Below are 19,441 nucleotides of genomic sequence, written 5' to 3' on the forward strand. Positions count from 1 at the left end.
AAAAAGAAAAACAGAAAATTTCCCAACGGTGGGAACTGGTGAGACACATTGTAAAACTGATCTGCCGTTTTGAATCAAAGGCGCTGCCACATAGGTGCCCTATCAGCAAAAGCCTCATTATATGCATTCGTGTGTATCCATGTTTGTAAAAGCAAACATTGATTTCTGCACATCTCTTTGAAATGATTAGTGGTTTATTGGCACTTTGCTGATGTGATGCGTAATGGTGCCTATGTATCATAAACACCCTCATTAATTATTTTTATCAGTTTTATAGCCACACAAGTAGAAAATATTTATTAAACACCCTCTAAATGAGATAAGATTTAGATAAAAAAAAAAACGAAAAAAAAAAGATTATATCTACAATACGGCTATGATTGCCATCTAACTAATTATAAGACAGCCTATAAACTTTCCATCAACTGATCTTAACATCACAAAGGATGGAAGATTTGAACTGCGTTAGAATGTCTTACTCCTACTCCACAACCCACCATAGCAGCACATCTTTAATGGTATTTATTCAATATACCACTTTGGGAAGGTCCAAGTGGATGATGGTAGTTACATGATATGAATCAAGGTCTTCTCGTAAAAAACAACAATTTTCTAAATCGCTGGAGGTATGTAATTATTATCAATGTTTTAAAAGACAATTCAGAACTGGAATCGTTCTAGCCACCGATTTTTGGTCAATAGTTTGACCATCCGATTTGAATAGATGATCTGTTCTGACAAAAAATTAAAATAAAATGGTCAAAAACTGTTGAACAGGTCAACGGTATGACCACCCGAATCAACAGGTCGTTGACCGATTCAATAGCTTTTTTGCCAGAGACTGTGTTTGGGGTAAAACATAACCTATTGCATAGATAGTTCTCGGGCCGAATGGTCCAACTGTCTAGGTCAATGACGGTTTGAAAACCATGATTCTTATCTTAGTAGTTGTAGATTTTTAGTTGGAGAGAACAACCAAATAAGGGTGGAAACAAATTGAGCCTTTCACAAGTTATTTGAATTTAGTTAGACTTGTTCACAAGCTGAGCTTCGAGCCAAACTTTACAATGTCTCAAGCTTGGGCTTCAAACCGGGCCCATTAGAATTTTGACAAAGGCCAAGCTTGAGCCCGGCCCATGAACAGGTCTAAATTTAGTTCATGAAAAGCTCGATTCGGCTTAGCCTAAATCAAGCTGAGCTTGAGTCTAATATAACTTGGCTTGTTAAGGCTTGCGAGTCTAGTCGAGCTTATATATATATATATATACACTAGGTTTTTATATTCTCAAATTTTTTATATGTAAAATAAAAATATTATTTTTTTATATTTATATTTTTTTTAATTTTATAGGAAGCTTGGCTCACATTTGAACTTGCGCTTACCAACTTTCGAGTCAAGCCAAACTCGAGATCAAACCAAGCTCAAGTTCGATCCTCGTGACTTTTTAGTACAATCAAGCTTGAATAGACAAATATTCAGCTAGCTCGGCTCAAATCCACTCCAACAACTGAATAGGATTTATAAGCGATATTATATTTTGAAGCCTTATCTACAAGTTCTACTATTAAAATTCAGAGTCATGCATTCATTAATATATGTTAAAACCTCATATGTTCTACTTAGTTTTCATTGGTTTATAGTTCATAAAGTGCATACTCATGTTTCATAAAGTGTATTTATAATCCATACTTTAACATTAACTATGATATATCAGTTTCTGTCTTTTTGTTGTTTACTGCAATTGATACTTAGTAGATTTTTTCTTTACAAAAAATTAAACACCATTTACAAATTAGAAGTTAAGTATATATACATTTCCCCAAAAAGAATTTAAATATTTACCTCCGGAAATTTGATGGCCATATACATGCACAAACTGTGAAATTTGATGGCCATATACATCCACTCCTGAAATTTGATTTACAGAATTATAGTTCCTTGTTGAAAAAAAGGGCGTGGTTATATTCGAAAACCATACCCACTTCTTAAAAATGAAAATATAGGTTATGAACCACAGAACCAGGGCTCGGATCTGCTACACACAAGTTGTTCCCACACACCTACCCACCCACGAGTAATTACAGCTATACATTGGGAATATCTCCATTATCATTCATGGGGAGATATTTCCAATACACAATGGTGGTGTTCCATGGATATGAATATTGGAACAATTTGTGGGTAACAGATCTGGAGTGTATGAACCATCAAAGGCATTGAAGCATTTTGGAGTCCAAATCTCCTCCAACGTTCCAACATGATGTGTTTGCACATCTCATACATGAATGATGGGTATCAATCTTGTGGTGAGATATATATCATGTTGGAATAGTGTTAGTAACAGTTTTAAGTTGGGGGGAGATTTCAAATTGGCATTTGCTATATATAGTTGTGCTTTTGCCTTTTTGAACACAATAACACATTGTCAGCTTTTCTATTCACATTGTCATCACACATAAAGAAGCAATTCATCTATCGCCATTCAACTTTGACACACAGCAACACTTCAAAAGGCCATCTTCCATAATGTTCAAAAAAATGATGTTAGTTCTAGAACCAGCAACAAAATAAAAACATAGAACGCTGGTTGCTGGTTGTGTTGATGAACTAGGTGGAACACCAACACAGTCACAAATATAACACCCACTACCCACTAATAGAAATACCAATCCAGTCTAACACACAAAAAGAAGAAAGAAAAAAATCCATAAAAGAATCCAAAAAGCCATCTAACCCCAAAGAACAAGGAACAGTATTCACCCCTTTCCGAAAATTGATCATAAGCGAAGTAGCAACTTTCTCATCTGAGCCGATCTCAGTATCATGAGACTGAAGTTCTTCAAGATGAGTAATGTAATCATTCACATTTCCGCTCGATTCTCCGGACATGAATGTTTCAAAACTTCTTCTCAGCATTTCTAAGGTACTTCTCCTAACATCATAATCCATTCTTCCAAACATTTCAACAGACTCAACAAAATACCCATCAAATATCCTTCTAACTTCACTCCCACCTCTGATCGTTGATGCAACCATATGACCGAGAGAATTGTTTATAATAGCGATAACATCTGCACAAGGAAAATTAACTTGAAAAGAAGAATGCCGTTGAAATTGGAGTGGACCGAGTGGGGCTGCTTGGACTTTGGTTGGGCAATAGGTATAGGTAGGGGTAAATGCTAATTGAGTTGCTGCCCTCTTCAACATGTGTGAGATTGCAAACTTAAAGGTTCTACAGTCGCCCAAATGGAAAGGCTTATCACATCTTGTCCCATTTCCTCTCTTATTATTGTAACCAGGATAGTCATCTTGCTTAAACTCAACACACTCAATCAATGCCAAAGAATGTCGTGAACCAAGTTGTTCAAGATTCCAATGGCAATATGGAACCTTGGTTTTGTGATTGACATGAATTTCCCCGTAGGGCCGAAGCATACTACTTGCATTTCTGAAAAAACCCTGTACCAAACTCCTATGCAGACTGTACACATTACAGAAAAAGGTTAGCACTCAGTAGAACATGATTTCAGAAATTAAAGAGGTGGGTCACAAAAGGCTTATTCTTCCTCAATTTGATAGATGGTTTGTGAAAATCCCATGCGAATTCAATCAAGTCTCATCCCAAATCCCAACTACATGAATCTCTCTCTCTCTCTCTCTCTCTCTCTCTCTCTCTCTCTCTCTCTCTCTGTTCCTTCTCTGGGCTTTAGAAGGCAGATTAGGCAGTGGACTGGTCGGCTATGGTGCTTATCACTTTGTGTTAAAAATGAGCAGTTGTAAATGATATATTAACATAAAAGAAAATCTGTGACAGATCATGTAAATCAAACAAGAGACAAGCATATTCATGGAATAAACGTTGAGACGGTAGAAGTTACAAATGACGCTTACTTGATAAGTTGGATATCCTCCTCCTTTCCATGGAAACCTGCATGAGGAAAGTTAAAGATAATCCTATCGAATTTCCTCATTCGCAAATCTGTATGAAATTTCATTCGGGTCGCATCCAATCCATGCAAAAGAGTTGCTCCCATCTTCTCCAACTGTTCCAAATTTGATTTTGCGTCTTTGTACTTCTTAACCAATGTGCCTGGTTGAGAGGAGAGTTTACACGATGTCCCGTAAGAACTTCACTGAAAACAGGTGAAGCACCATAGCTGATTGATAAACCTTTTAATTTTACTAAATGCACACTCAACCATTTTCAATAAAAGAAAATGATAGAACCTCCATTACTTTTACTCACATCCCAACGCATTGTTAAATAGTAAGAAATTGAACTAAACAATCAATGAAAAGCCCATCCAAATCGTCAATAACCAATAGTTCACTCGTTGATTTTCCTTAACTGGGAAAATGGTTTAGATAGATATTCGAATGAAAAAATTAAAAATCCCCAGAAACGTTCGAGGGGTTTTCTTTTCCAAGTCATCCACCAATACGAAGACGACAGGTTGTTACAAGAAAAGCAATTACAACAAATGAAAAACAGAAAAAGGGAAAAGAAGGAAAGAGATGTGATAATGGTTTCGATAACCAGTGGCAGAAAATTGAAGTGAAATTATAATATTGAATGTTAAATATGAAAATGTCTAATTAATAAAAGAAACAATTAATCTATCGTTACAAAAGCCAGAAATGCAAAAACGTTGATCGGATGCGAAAGTTTGGCCACCATTAATATTACCAGATTGACAGTAGATGGATATGTAACAATGATAGAGTGCGACATTCGTTTCATTCACAAATATACATGCGACTACAAACTTCTCCTGGAATGATATCTTTCGTGCAGGCGAAGGGGAGAGAGAGAAAGAGAGAGAGAGAATGATATTTTTCGTGCAGGCGGAGAGACAGAGAGAGAGAATGATATTTTTCGTGCAGGCGAAGGAGAGAGAGAGAGAGGGAGAGAGAGAACATACCATAGGTATCGAGAGAAGAAGCAACGATGTTAGACGCAGAACCAAAAGATCGCGCCAAACTCAAGGAAAAGGAGAAGTCTCCCTCACCAACTAAGAGGGTTTGATGAAACGACGAGTAATATTTAACCCAGACCACTGTTTCTTCAATTTCCCCTGCTCCATCTTGATCCACCGCCATTAAATTTTTCATTTTGCTTTCTACTCTACTCTGAGACTCTCGACCTCTCACAGCTCCATTCATTCAGAGGAAACGAGTCGAAAAAGAGAGCGCGGTTTGTTTGGAGTGCGTCAATATCAAATCTCAATCATCCTTGTTATAGGGCAGTGGGTAGAGGCTAGTGGGAAGCGAATTCAATTCTAATACAAGGGCCCCCGAGAGTCCTCCGAATTACAAATATGCCATTAGCGTAGATCATGTTCACCATCTGATCATGTCGTCTTCCTACTGCTACAGTCTGAACTCCCTCTCGCCACTCCCCTCCCCACCCCCACGGAGAGAGCAAAGAAATTGAATCGTCAACTGCAATCTCGATAGCAGTTTTCACTTTTCATTGAGAGCGTTACTAATAACAAATAAGGAATCATGAGAGATTGGAGTTAGAAATAAGAATGAATGGTCATGAGACTTTTTATAAGATTTCCATCTTTGTTAAAGAAGACTTATGACCGAAACGCGACCCCATCAGACATCAGGTCATCAGCGAGAGAAGAAACAGCCTTGAGGTGCAAGCTAAGTCACCTAAAGTCTCAACATAGACAACACCGACCTAAGACCTTTATATTATATTAAGGGAAATTGTTTAAAACTCACTATGAATTGTCAATATTTTCCTTAAACTCATCACGATTTTTCAAAATGTCTAAAATTCACAATGTCAGTAAAGTTTTTTTTTTTCAAAACCCACCTTCCATTGGTACACTGTTAATACTTCTTAATAGAGGTGTCCATGTCAGCATAAATAACAATTTTCGTATTCAAATTACCCTTGAATAGCGAGTTAGAGGAAAATTGGTCTTTTTTAGTTTTCAATTTTTTTTTTTTTTTGCATTTTTAGTATTTTGTTATAATTTTTAATGTTTTTTTTATAATTTCTGTTTTTTTTTAATTTTTTATTTTCTACAATCTATAAATTTTCCTGTACTTTTTGTTATTTGTTTGTAATTTCTATGTTTTCTATAATTTTTGGTGTTTTTTCTACAATTTTTATTTTTTGATTTTGTTTTTCAATTTCTATAGTTTCTATAATTTGAAAATATTTTTTTATATTTTTTGTAATTTCTATGTTTTTATGTATTTTATATTTAAAAATATTTTTTGAAATTTTCCTTTTTTCATGTCTAAATATTAAAATGGTAATATATTAACACCCGTTAGTTTGTTTAACGTCAAGTTAGTGATATGGTGAATTTTAGACATTTTGAAAAGTTGTGAGTTTAAGAGAAATGATGAAAAAACATGGTGAGTTTTGGACATGCACATCTGATGTACATGTATAGAAGATTACTATACATTAATGACATGCACATCTGATGTACATGTATAGAAGATTACTATACATTAATGACATGCACATCTGATGTACATGTATAGAAGATTAACCAAAAAAATGGTTTTTCTATTGATAAAAAAATAAAATCTAGAAGGTTAACCAAAAATTTTAAACTTGGTCATATGAAATAATTCTAATATTTTAACAATTACGCATTTTCTATCCATGGAAATGAGGAATTGTACATATCTCCCCATAAAAAAAAAAAAAAAAAAAAAAAGTATGTTAAATTTATAGGAAAATGGTGTGAGACCCAATTAGTTACACCTTTGACCTCGTCAGACTACTGCAAAGAAACTTTTAAGGTTCTGTGGAGCCTACTTCCTCGTTGGGTGATCACTATATGATCTAGACCGCTAGCTAAACTGCATCGAACTAGATAAAAATTGGCGGTTAGCTCTGGTTTGGCCTTAAAATGGTATAGTTTAATCTTATTTTTTTAATTTTAAAAATCAAATCAAATCGTAAATCTGAATTATAATATATAGGATTTTTTGCCCTAGTGAGTCTTGAATTTTGGATTATTAGTTATGTGTATCACATGACATTATGTGCTACTTAAGACTTGTGAAAATGTCAAAATTGCCCTTAGAAATACAATATTGTTTATCATCTTCTTGCTCAATAAGATAAAACAAACCCAAGCTCTCTCTCACAAACACCAAAACCCGCCTACAAAAAGCAAAGAATTTTGGGGCACCAAAGTTATCAAAACTCAAGCCCCTTGTTGCTCAAAATGATTAACAGTCCCCAAAGACCATTTTCCTTCGGAAGGTGGATCGAAATTTCTATCTAGTCCCCACCGTCCAAATATAGAAAAGAAAGCCATTAGAAATTTGCATACAATGATCATTTCTGATTCAATGAATATGTTTGATAATTTTTATTTAAAGTAATATTAACTGTTTCTAGCATATAAGAGTAACTTTTTGCCCTTAATGTCAATAAAATAATATTTTCATATAATAACCAAAACGGAATAGCTTTTTTGGGAAAATATCAAACAAGGGCAGTGGGCACCGTTGCTCGTCTTCCTCCTCTACCTTTGTATTCATGCGAATGGAACTTTTAAAGAACGATGAGAGAAAACAAGAATCCTGATGATAAATTGTTGAGTTTTTCTCATGTGCACAGTTGAAAAAAACGACAGCTCGTATTTTCAATAGAATTCCAACAACCTTTGCAATACAAATGACAACGAGCAGCAAAAAAAAATCTTTTTTCTGGCATCATATTGCTGACAGCTCATTGGATTGTAGAATGACCGGTAGCTCATTGCAATTCAACATTTCCCTTATGTGAGTAGTAAGGCAGGTAAAGGGGTTCTTCTCTCACTCTCTTTTATAGCTTGATCACAAGTTTTTCACGAGTTCGTTTGCCAAAGTTCTTTGGGTTTCCAGTTAAAGTTCCGATCTCATGAATACAAAGGAGGAAGATGAGCAACAGTACCCAATGCCTTTATTTGATATTTTTTTCAAAAAAACTATCTCATTTTGGCTATTATATAAAAAATATTATTTTTATTGATATTAAGGGCAAAAAGTTGCCTTTATTGGCTAGAAGCCCTAACATCAATCATCTATTAGAGTCGACATTTTTTAAAGTAAAAACAACCCATTAGAGAAAGGCTACAGCAGCAAAGCCAAAATAACATGCCTATAGCCTTTCTCTCACAAAACCCACAAGACACAACACAAACTTACTAAGCTATTAAAGTACTAACATCTTCCTACAGCTACTAAACTACTACTACAACTAGATCTATCAATATACTTAAAGAATTGGGAGGGTGTAGGACAACATTGTGAGGTTGACACATATTTTTTGTTCTCTAAATTATTGGCACATGTTTCTCTCTTTCTCTCTCTCTCTCCCTTCCTTTCTTTTTTTCTTTTTTCTCCCATCCTCTCCTTACATACTTGACTCAAGGGCATTTGAAAATTACAGTAGTGCCATATACAATTATTTACGATTATGGCATCTTATAAATAAAATGTCATTCCTCTTCTTTTTCAACTTTCTCTCTCTCTCTCTCTCTTCCTATTTTCTATCTTTTTTATTTATTCATTTATTTATTTTATTATTACTATCTAAACATTTATTTATTCAAAAATTATAATAATGTCACATATAAGATAAATCTCCTTACATACTTGACTCAAGGGCATTTGAAAATTACAGTAGTGCCATATACAATTATTTACGATTATGACATCCTATAAATAAAATGCCATTCCTCTTCTTTTTCAACTTTCTCTCTCTCTCTTCCTATTTTCTATCTTAACTTTTATTTATTCATTTATTTATTTTATTATTACTATCTAAACATTTATTTATTTAATAAAATTAAATAAATTATTTATTATAATAAAATAAATTGGTAGAATAAAAGAGATGTGACATTAAGAGATGCATTTCAATAAACATTTATTTATTTATTTTACTAAATTATTTATATATTTAGAAATAATTTACTAACAAATTATTCTCTCCCCTTGAGCCCAATATTTAGTGTTGTCAACAAGTATGGTTCGGGATAGCCTATACCAGTCTCACCCCAATAGACTTTTATTTATTTATTTATTTAAGAAAAACTAGGGCTGAACCAATGGGTTGGGTCTATCCTAATGGAGCTAAATGACTAAACATAATTATAATGGTTTTGGTTCCATGATTTTGTCTTGATTAATTGTTGGATTGGTTCTCATCCTTACTTGTCCAGAGTTGATTCTGGTCCGGAACCAAACATTTTATGAAATATATAACTTTTTATCTTTCTTGTATTTTTTACGAAAAAGTAAGGATAGGCCCAATGCATATTTCTAAATTCAACTACAGGTCTATAAATATTCAAAATGTCAAAAACCCCCACTCTAAACACCAATGTCTGCTCATGAATTGGCATCAATTCCAAGTTGGCACCTACCCCAACTATACTTTGGGCCTAAAAATTCTGACCCTAGGTTGAACCGTCATTCTCCCTATTTTTTATCATGGTTCATGTTTGAAATAGTAAATTGGATCAATAATAAATAAGATAATATTAGTTAAAAATGTTTAACTTAATAACATAAAAATAAATTAGTATTATTTTAACTATTGTTTTCAATATAATGAGGTATATGATTTGATCCCAATTAAATAATCGGTTCAAGATTGGTACTAGTGATTGTTTATTATTCATAATAATATAGTTATAGTTATTTTATTTTAAAAAATATAACCTAATTTATTATTATATCTCCCATGGTTTTTAAACCGTTGTTGACCCGGATGGTCAGACCCTTTGGCCCAGGAAGTGTTCAGGCAACCAATTCTGTTTTACCCCAAATCTGGTCCCTAGCAAAACACCATTGAATCAATCAATGACCCATTGACCCGAGTGGTCGAACCGTCGATTTGTTGATCCATTCAACAGTTTTTTGTCATTTTTAAAATGGGCCATCCATTCAAACAGGACGGTCAAACCATCAATCAAAAACTAGTGACCAGAATAATTTCATTTTCGGGCCATTTTTTAAAACCATGATATCTCTTTAAATAGACTTAAAAAAATTATATCTCCAAATGACATTTTTAAATTTTGCCCCTGAGAAGCAGGGGCTTCCCCACTAATACATTAACAATATATAATTACACACGATACAACCAAAGGACACTCTCTAGCGGTTCTTAGCAAACCTGGCCCTAGCGTCAAAGTCCGGCTCTATCCTGTCCCGATGCGATTTTTTCACCATGGAAACAAACAAAGTTTTCTGTATAACAAAAGAAACCATCACGATTTCTTGTGTTTAATTAGACACTCGTTGCGATGAATATGTCTGGTGATTGAACAGCTTATGGGGACCAACAATTCCTAGTTTTCCATCAGCCATTTTCAAATTGGAATTAGGTTTTTGAGTTTCATAGTTCACATACGCATCTCTGCAAAATTTTCTCTTTCGTTCTTGTTCTGCTTTTCTCTTGAAGGTCGAATGTCAATATAGTTTACCTTCGCCTCTTCGTCTGATCATCCACTGCTTTTTAGCTCGGAAACTCATTTATTTACATGAATGTCGTATCTCTTTGGACTCTGATTTCTTCTTTTCTCGCTTCTCATTAATTTTTCAATAAATGATCGTGACGGAGAACTGGGAATTCTGACGACCAAGGTGTAGAGTAACAAACACCAAAACCCTACCAGATTTGTGGCTTTGTGGTTGTAGAGTCAATAAATCTAAAGTTTTTTGTGAGTTTCATTAGGCTTTAATATATATATATATATATATATTGAACAAAAAATTTAGAGTAAAAATTAAAAGGGACAAAAAATTTGATAATTGGTTCTGATTTGAACATATGATTGATAAAGAAAATTAGGTGACACCCAAAAGGTATTTATGTCTTTTTACATGTGGCGTAACAGTTGGTTAACATCACATACTTAGATTGACAAGTTTTGAAAATTTGAATATTGTATTATGTCATTTCAAAGTTGGGAGAACCAAAGTAGCACTGGGCCCAAAGTACAGGATACTAAAAGAGATTAGAGAGTTTCCCTAAAGTACAGGGTACTAATCTACTACTTCTATATACCTCAAACTATCAACACCAACTCAAACATGATTTGTTCACCGGGCCCCGCATAATACAAATAGGAACATCATTATGCACCGTTAATAGCTGTTAACACCTTACTCAAAACCCTTTCATAATTTAATAATACTAATATTGCTCTTGAAATCCAAACTCCAAACATAACAACAAGAATTCAAGGTTTGTAGGAGAGTAAAATATTTACTCATCCTTGGCCTAGGATGCTGAAGAAGGCCAAAGCTCCCATGAAATTCGATATACTTGATTTCTTAAACTACTGGTAGGATGATTAGTACAAAATTTCCTCTTCCAATACATTCCGATACATGTATACGAGTTGAGACTGCCAAGAGCAATAAACTAATCCTGAAAGCAAAAATTACAATTAGGCTATGTTTAGTTTGAAGGAAAAGGTAGGGAAAGTTATGAAAATCAATACAAAGTTTGTAAAGATTTTGTTGCCTTTCCTTTTGTTTCCCTACTTTTACCTTCAAACCAAACATAACCTTAGAGAATTTACAGTGACACCTTCCGATATGACATATGAGCGTGGGCAATAGTCCAGCATCAACCAAATCTTTCAAACCAAACAATTAAGGTCATCAACCAAAAATGACCTTAATTGTTCATTAAATTTTTAAAACATGCTCCTACTCTTCACAATCATAATTGTGTCAGTGCTTAAATCGTTATTGGTCTCATAGAGCTCTGCATCTCACCAAATTTAATGGTGATACAGACTTCTTGTATAGAGCTCTATGAGAGAACGAGGAGGAAGACAATTAATTGATGCGCAGGTTAATCAGTTTGGTGAGATGCAGAGCTCTATGAGACCAATAACGATTCAAGCACTGATACAACTATGGTTGTGAAGAGTAGGGGCATGTTTTGAAAATTTAATGAACAATTAAGGTCGTTTTTTTATATTTTATTTATTATATTTAAAATTTGAAAATTCAACAAGGCACGTTTAAATTGGTTTTGAAAGTTTAAGGTATATATAAATAGTTTCTCAAATGTATAGGGTATATATAAGCAATTAACCCAAATATTAATTAGGGAGAATGACTCTTCAGTCCACCGTCAGAATTCTTAGCCCTATCATGCAGTTGGGGTAGGTGACAGTTTGGAATTGATGTGTTTAGGGTGGGGGTGTTTGGCATTTTGAATTGTTGTAGGTCTATGGTGGAATTCAGAATTCTGCAGTTGGGTGTAGTGTACTTTTTTATATTAATTACAAGTGGGTTCCACTTGTTCATGTTTCTCTCTTAAATAATTATTTTTATTTAATAATTAATTAATAAAGATATTAATTATAGGTGGGTCTCACTTAAAATTACCACTTGTTCATAAATAGGGTTCACTTGTTAATATTTCAATTTGATATTTGAATTATATTTGTTGTTTATGTTGGCATGCATGTTATTTGGGCTTTCTAATTGGGTTAAGCCCAATAAAATTCCCCAAACCATATTAGAAACTAGGGGTGAGCATGGGCTGGTTCGGTTCCGTTACATGGTAGAACCTAGAACCTACCTTGTAGGGGTCGATTCTAGGGTTTTGAAACCAGAACCTACCTTGTGAATGTCAGTTCTAAGTTTAATTTTGGCCTTGGTAGTTCCGAGGTCAATTGTAGGGTCTACCCCAACCTATTCTTTCTTTACTCTCTCCCTTAAAAAAGATGACATGTTCTTTAAAAACTTGGTTTTCAATAAATATAATTTGTAACCATCAGTGCTTGGGTTTAAATCTTCACATCCTCAAAAGTATTTTAGTGTTTGTTTCAAAGCAAGTTCAGTTTCAAGGCTGATGACCTTAGAATCGGCCCTACCCTATAACAAATTGGGTAGGGTCGATTCAATGCTGGTTCAAGGTTGGGTCCATTCGGCTTTGGGTAGAACCTACCCGTTTGCTCACCCCTATTAGAAACAGGACCAAACCATAACAAGACAGTTTGGTTTGGTTTGGTCTAAAAATTTTTTAAATCATACTTTATTGGTTTGGTTTGAGATCTCCAAACCAAGCCCTAAACACCCTTATGGATTATCTTCCCTTTACATCTTATGTGAGGAGTTGGCATCTCTTGCCAACGAAATATGGGGTAGGGATGTTCTACCAACACGACTCCAACACTATACCAACTCCCTACAATTGTACATTGGGAACATTTCATCATTCATGGGAATATGTTCCAAATGTGTGGCTACAATGGTCAGTTGGGACATGTTGGGAGTGCTAACTCAGTAACAGATCTGAACTACAAAATATGAGATGTGTGGTGTCAAATCATGTTGGAAGGGTGTTGGTATTTTATTGATAGTAGATTTGGACTAAAATATTTGATCCCAACAAGTTCCCAACACAACCATAAGGTGCCACTTGCTTTTCACACAAAAATTAAGACACGTGTGCAAGTTGACGTAAAAGAAAAACAACCTTCTACTCAACCTCTCCCCCCTAAATCCTAGCTCATCGACGTTATTGTACTGGTGTTGTCAATTAGATCTTCCACTTGAAACTTGAAACTCTTGTAATTCTAATGAATCACTATTTGAAGAAATTCAATCATTCCACTAGCTATTCTCTATTTAATTTGTGCAACCAGATTATGATCTCCTTCTTTTCTTTAATTATTTCTGATTTCTACTATAACACTTTTATATAATTTGCCATCTATGGCTTCATGTATTTGATGAGGAAATGGTATAGTCTCCTACAAGCCCACCCATAAAGGAACACTACTACATACTGAGAGAGAGAAAGAGAGAGGGAAAGAGAGAACCTATGCCATTATTTTGGATAAGAGAATTGAGCTCTCCATAAAGTTTCTTGGTGTGGTTTTTCTCACTTCTTTCTCTAGGTCAACCATCTTCTTTTGAAGAAGAATGTTCATGGCCTTTCATTTATTTTTATAATACTTTAACACAAGAAAAGAAAATTGAGACCACGGGTCAATGGTCGTGTTTGGCTCTCTACGCAAACCCCTCAATGGTTTTCCTTTTATTGCCAAAAGAAAGCCAAACAAGAAAAAATTAGGTTGGTGTATGAAGAAGTTTGATGGTGATGTTGTCCATGCAGAGGTGGAAAAGTAGTAGATTAGATCCTTGTTAAGGTGGATGAACTGAGCTGCTAATGTCGGGCAACCTGTTTTGGACGAGGTGAGAGAGATGAACTGATGGACACCCAACAACTTGCAAAGAGAGAAAGTCAAAAGCCCTAAGGAGGTCCCTTGGGAAGAGGCGTACTGACGCTCAAATTAAAACAAGGTGATCAAGAGATCAACTAGAACAAGTTGATCTTAGTTGGCAATGTTGAAAAGTAGTAGAGAGCGAGAGAGCTAGAGAGAAAGAGAGATAGAATGCTTTAAGAGTCAAAGAAGAGATGCCTCATGAGTCCTACCCTTAAAATACTAGTCTTAGAGTGTCATTATGCTCCTCACTTGTAAGGATGCAAGGCATGCGTTGAGGTAGTTGCTGGCCAATGTCTTTAGGCAGTTACCATACTCTTCATTGTAGGAGGCCATGAGTAGATCATCGTTTGCCACATGCCCCATCTCAATTTGAGGTTCTCATTGGGTAGTGGCCTAGTTCCCAACCACGCCAATATCCATGTGGTAAGAAAACCTAGCCAGGGTACGACCCCATCAATAGCCCCTAGTTCATAGTCGAGGAAGGAGGTCCTTGGATGAAGCCTTAGAGGATGAGCTTCGTAAGTGCTCAACTACAGAATTTGATTGGGAATCAATGTCCCACTTGAGCCACATAGATTGTTGCCAGACCAACGGACAGGAAATTTTAACTTTTGAAATTCGAATGGGCATTCAACTAGGGTCATTGTCCTCAGTAGTCCTCATGGACCTCATCCTTGGTGTGAAGTGTGGTAAGTGATGTCTTCGTCTTCTTGTTCTTCTTCATCTGAACATTATTTGGGATATTCAAGGACTACATAATCTAGCTTAAGTTGCAAGTGGAGTGGTGAGACAACATCATGGGAGGAGCCTATCAGGGTGAACGTCCCCAATATTGATGCGAACAAGGTCAAGGTTAAGGTGGACGTCATAAGCACAGGCTCCAAGGAGGAGGTTCATGAGGTCAGCAACATTCCTAGGGGAACCTGATGTCACCCAACAAGGGGTGGATGAGCTCCATGTTCACTATATAGAGGCTGAAAGAGGGTGATAAATTAGACGAGGTCGAGGAGGTTAGAGGGACATCTAGCCGAGTTCTTCCCAAGCTCGGTGATATGCCTTGTTGCTTGATCAATGTAGACATAGATCTTATCATGAGATTGTACCTGATCCTATCCAAGTTCAAGCTTAGGTGTCCAATAAGGGGGAACGCACAAATGAGCCTTAGGAGGGTGAGTTGTGCATGTACGAGCACAATTTAGAGGGTGGCCTTAGGTTCCCTTTAGATAAAGGGCTAATGTAGATATTGGCTGAGCATAGGGTGTTTCCAATCCAATCAGTGTTAAACTCCTTTTGGTATTTGATAGGTTTATTGTGCTTTTGTACCATGCATGACCTACCAATGACTTTCCCTTTGCTCCATACCCTCCTATTCCTGAAGAAGTATTGGTAATCAGGGTTTTATAATTTCTCGGCTTGGCAAAACTTGAAGATACTCGAGGGGGCTCAATCTTCCATCCACAAGTGGAAGGGTAAGTGTTTCTTCATGAGTCATGATGACAGGATGGCCTCTTGGATTGAAACCGCTAACTCTAAAGACCAAAGTGAAAGCGCCCGAGCCCAAGACTTTGAATGATGAGGAAATGGAGGACTTAGGTAGGATGGCCAGTCTTTGGATTAATGTGATGGAGTATACGTCCGAAGATCAGTTGATTAGTTTCTAACTATGTCTAGCTCAACCTAGTATGGAATCGTTGTACCATTGTCTTATTGTTTTCTTGCTTCTTTAAGTATATTGATCAATTGTTCTTTCTTCATTTTGCAAATTTATACATGTTATCTACTGAATATCATTCGAAGTTGAACGAGGAATAAGAGAGGGAAAGGGTCGAGATGGAAAATATCTAATGTCTCCAGAACACCCAAAACTGGAAGAAGACCATGATCGGTCCTAAGGGCGCATCCATGGCTATAATCGATGGAGTTGGGGGTTCAAGCATTATACCACCTTGGCCCCCCGAAGTGTCTATGCAAAGTTTTGGAGATTGAGTTCGACAGGGGGAGGAGCTGAGGCCCTTTCCTCATCCCATGCTGGTACCTAAGACTTAGGCTATGTAAGTGGGAGAGACCACAACTTGGCATTTAAACTATAAGGTTAGGGCCACTAACATGCTCGAAGTGGAGTGGGTGCCCAAAGTGCTTGCCTAGGGGATCATGATTCCATAGGTCACCAAAGAGATGGGGGAGTAAACTTGCAGTGCAGTCAAAAGCATAGTGATATCAAGGCGATCAATAGGAAATTTAATTTTATTGTGAAATTCTAACTTCATACTTCAACTTGTCTAACTTGTTTTGGCTATGCAGCACACTTGCTTGGTCGTCCACCTAGTGAACCAGATCTAAGGGATGTCCTAGTTCATCAAGACCGTGGATGGGAAGGCAAAGGCTATCAAGGCTTAGTTGGAGGAGGAGACAACCAAGGATAAGGCCAAGGAGAGGTAGCCTCTCCATCGTGTTAGCGAGTTGAAAAAAAAAAGTTGTCCAAGGTCACTTCGATGGTAAAGGAGTCCAAGGCAAGAACTCACAAAGCAGAGGAGGCAAGGACTCACACCATCAAAAACTTTTATGCCTCAGATCAATACTAGCAGGAGTTAGATGATTTTGACATCGAGTCTATGTCTTTAGGTTTAAGTGCTACCAAAAGAAAGTGGTCGAGGTGATCCTTAGCTTCCCGCTTCTAGATCAGCCACCGCGGGCCCATGAAGGTAACCAAACTGAAGAGTAGGAGATCACCTTGCAGATCGAGGTCAACGAGTAGACAAATGCAAACAACCCTCCAATCGACCACTAATTGTGTTTTTTGTTTTTTTTTTTCACTGTTCTCCCCCTTTTTTGTAAGTTGTAGGTCTTGGTTAAGCCAAGTTGAAAAAGGGTGTGCATAACTTTCAAACTTAATGAATATTTTTTTCACATGATTTTGGCTTCAGTTTTGGATCCCTCTATTTTCTTCATGCTTATTTAATGTATTTATCTATACATGGTATGGCCTTTGGTTTTGTGGAACCAAGGTCTTTTACCTGTGACTAGGCTCTAATGAAGCCAAGGTCTTTCACTTTGCTGCCCAAGTGTTGTTTGAGGTATGGTGGTCGAAGCACTTTCGAGCTCCCACCCCACATAATTAATCCAAGTGAGTGAGCTTGGTTGTGTTTGGTCATTTGAGAACCCGTTAGGGAGATCTTCGATGGGTGGGCCATGGTCGTTGGCCAGCTTTGCTCCCCATGGCACCAGGCTGGGGGGGCCAATCATGGGTTCTTGGTGGATCGAGGCCATTCGAACACCATGTAGGGTAGTTTACGTTGGTCATCCTCTTTTCATAGGTGGTAGGGATGCCATATCCACTGTGCCCAAACCCAGGTAGGGTGACATTCCAAGTGGTAGGCATAAGCCGTTAGTGCTAAGTTGGGTTGATGCATGAGGTGCTCAGTGTATGCAGTCGTAAGTACTCAGCAATGTTGTGCATTAGACACATTATAGAAATTTACTTCATTGCTCATAATGAGGTTACATAAACTTCAACCATTGGTCAACTTGGCACCATTTATTGGTAATACATTCTCAAGTTAGTGAAGTTCCAACTCTGAGATATGGTATTGCCACCAAGGACCTCTAATTTACAGGAGCTTGGCCAAAGTACCATGCTGATTCTATATGGTCCCACCTAGTTTTTTTCATGCCTGCTGACACCTAGTTCTAGCACAATGGCCTTGCGAAGCATGATGTCTCTATTTTGAATTGTCTGTAGAAGACCCGAGCATTATAGTACTTGGCCATTCTCTACAAGTAAGCGGCCATCTTGATGTGGGCTTAGTCATGAGTTTCCTTTAGGAGGTCATGTTCGGGATTGGAGGTTTTTTCTATTTTTTACTTTGTTATAGAACTTAGTCCGAAGTGTTGGTGATCCAATTTCTACAATAATCACTATCTCGACCCCAAATGTGAGATTAAAGGGAGTTTCCCCAATCATGGTTCCTGAAGTGATTTATTATGCCTAGAGGATGTTGGGTAGCTTTTCAACCCATCTTCCCTTAGCTCGATCTAGATATGTCTTTAATCCATGCAAAATAGTACGATTGGTGACTTCGGTTTAGCCATTGTTGTATGGGTAGTGGACCACAGTAGTGCAATGGTTGATGCTAAGTTTTACATAATATTCCTTGAACTTCTTATCTATGAACTAAGTTTTGTCGTCTGCTATTAGTATTTTAGTGGATGACAAAATGGTAGATGATGGATGTCCACATAAAGCCTCATGTATTTTGAGTTGTTATCCACGCTAAGGGTTCGGCCTTGATTCACTTTGTAAAATAGTTGATGGTGGTGATGAGGAATTTCTTTTGAGCGGTCACAGTAGGTGCCAAGGATGTCTATCCCCATTGGGCACATGACCATGGACTACTAATTGGTGTTAAGGGGACCGCTTGGAGTGAATTAGAATGCCTCCAACAATGGTCACACTTCTATATGAATTGTGTGGCGCTTTGTTTAACCAGAAGTATCCCTATCGGAGACCCTTATGAGCTAAAGTCCAAGTTCCAGGATGATCACCACATATCCCTCATGTATTTCCCATTGCACATAGTCAGCCTATTGAGGGAAAGGCACTTCAAGTAAAGTAGAATGTGCAAACTTCGGTATAGGTTTCCCCTAATGACGCAATATCGAGCTATTTAATGTGTCACCTTATTAGTTTCAAGTTGTTCATTTGGGAGAGTGTCAACTTTGAGATGGTGGAAGATGGAACTTTTCCAAGACAATTGGGATTGTATTAGGAAGGTCATCAGTGCCACCTTGGCGATGCTGGAGCAAACCAGAGTGTCGATCTAGACAATCCCTCCTAAGGTTGGAGCGTGACGAGTTGGTTGGTTTTAATAGTGCATCGGCTCATACATTCTTGGCCCGAGGGATTTGGTGTTTGAAAAAGTGTTATAGTGTGGATATGAGCTCTCAAACCTTCTTCAAGTAGCTTTCCATGGTGGGTTCCTAGGCTTCAAATTCACCACTTACTTGGTTCACCACAAGTTGGGAATCATTGAAGGCTTCGATGCGCTTTGTGTCGATTTCTTGAGCTAGACACAACCCGATAATGAGTTCTTCGTACTCCCCTTCATTGATGAAAGTCTTGAAATCAAATTTAAGGGCATAATCCAGGGTGATGTTGTTTGGTTCAAGGATGTGACCAACACCACTTCCTTTCTAATCAAGGAGC

The 19,441-nt window shown here is 36.9% G+C and overlaps 1 protein-coding gene across 1 annotated transcript; it reads right to left on the reverse strand.

Moving 5' to 3' along the window:
* Positions 1 to 2,511: 2,511 nt before the first annotated feature.
* On the reverse strand, positions 2,512 to 5,213 carry LOC148874980 (heavy metal-associated isoprenylated plant protein 41-like). The gene is made up of 3 exons (XM_088966896.1): positions 4,924 to 5,213; positions 3,893 to 4,091; positions 2,512 to 3,482 (listed from the first exon to the last, which is right to left on the reverse strand). Exons 1-3 carry the CDS (start codon positions 5,162 to 5,164, stop codon positions 2,648 to 2,650), a joined length of 1,275 nt encoding a protein of 424 aa, XP_088823022.1. The 5' UTR covers positions 5,165 to 5,213; the 3' UTR covers positions 2,512 to 2,647.
* Between the last annotated feature and the right edge of the window lie 14,228 nt (positions 5,214 to 19,441).

Source organism: Nelumbo lutea, chromosome 1, assembly GCF_056320005.1.
Source record: "Nelumbo lutea isolate HS-2025 chromosome 1, American lotus-T2T, whole genome shotgun sequence".
NCBI classification, from domain to species: Eukaryota; Viridiplantae; Streptophyta; class Magnoliopsida; order Proteales; family Nelumbonaceae; genus Nelumbo; species Nelumbo lutea.

Coding starts and splice junctions, on each gene's coding strand:
- LOC148874980 (XM_088966896.1), bottom strand. CDS start 5,164: ATGAATGGAGCTGTGAGAGGTCGAGAGTCTCAGAGTAGAGTAGAAAGC. Junction 4,092..4,923: donor TTCTTCTCTCGATACCTATG/GTATGTTCTCTC, acceptor CCTCTCAACCAG/GCACATTGGTTAAGAAGTAC. Junction 3,483..3,892: donor GAGGATATCCAACTTATCAA/GTAAGCGTCATT, acceptor TAATGTGTACAG/TCTGCATAGGAGTTTGGTAC.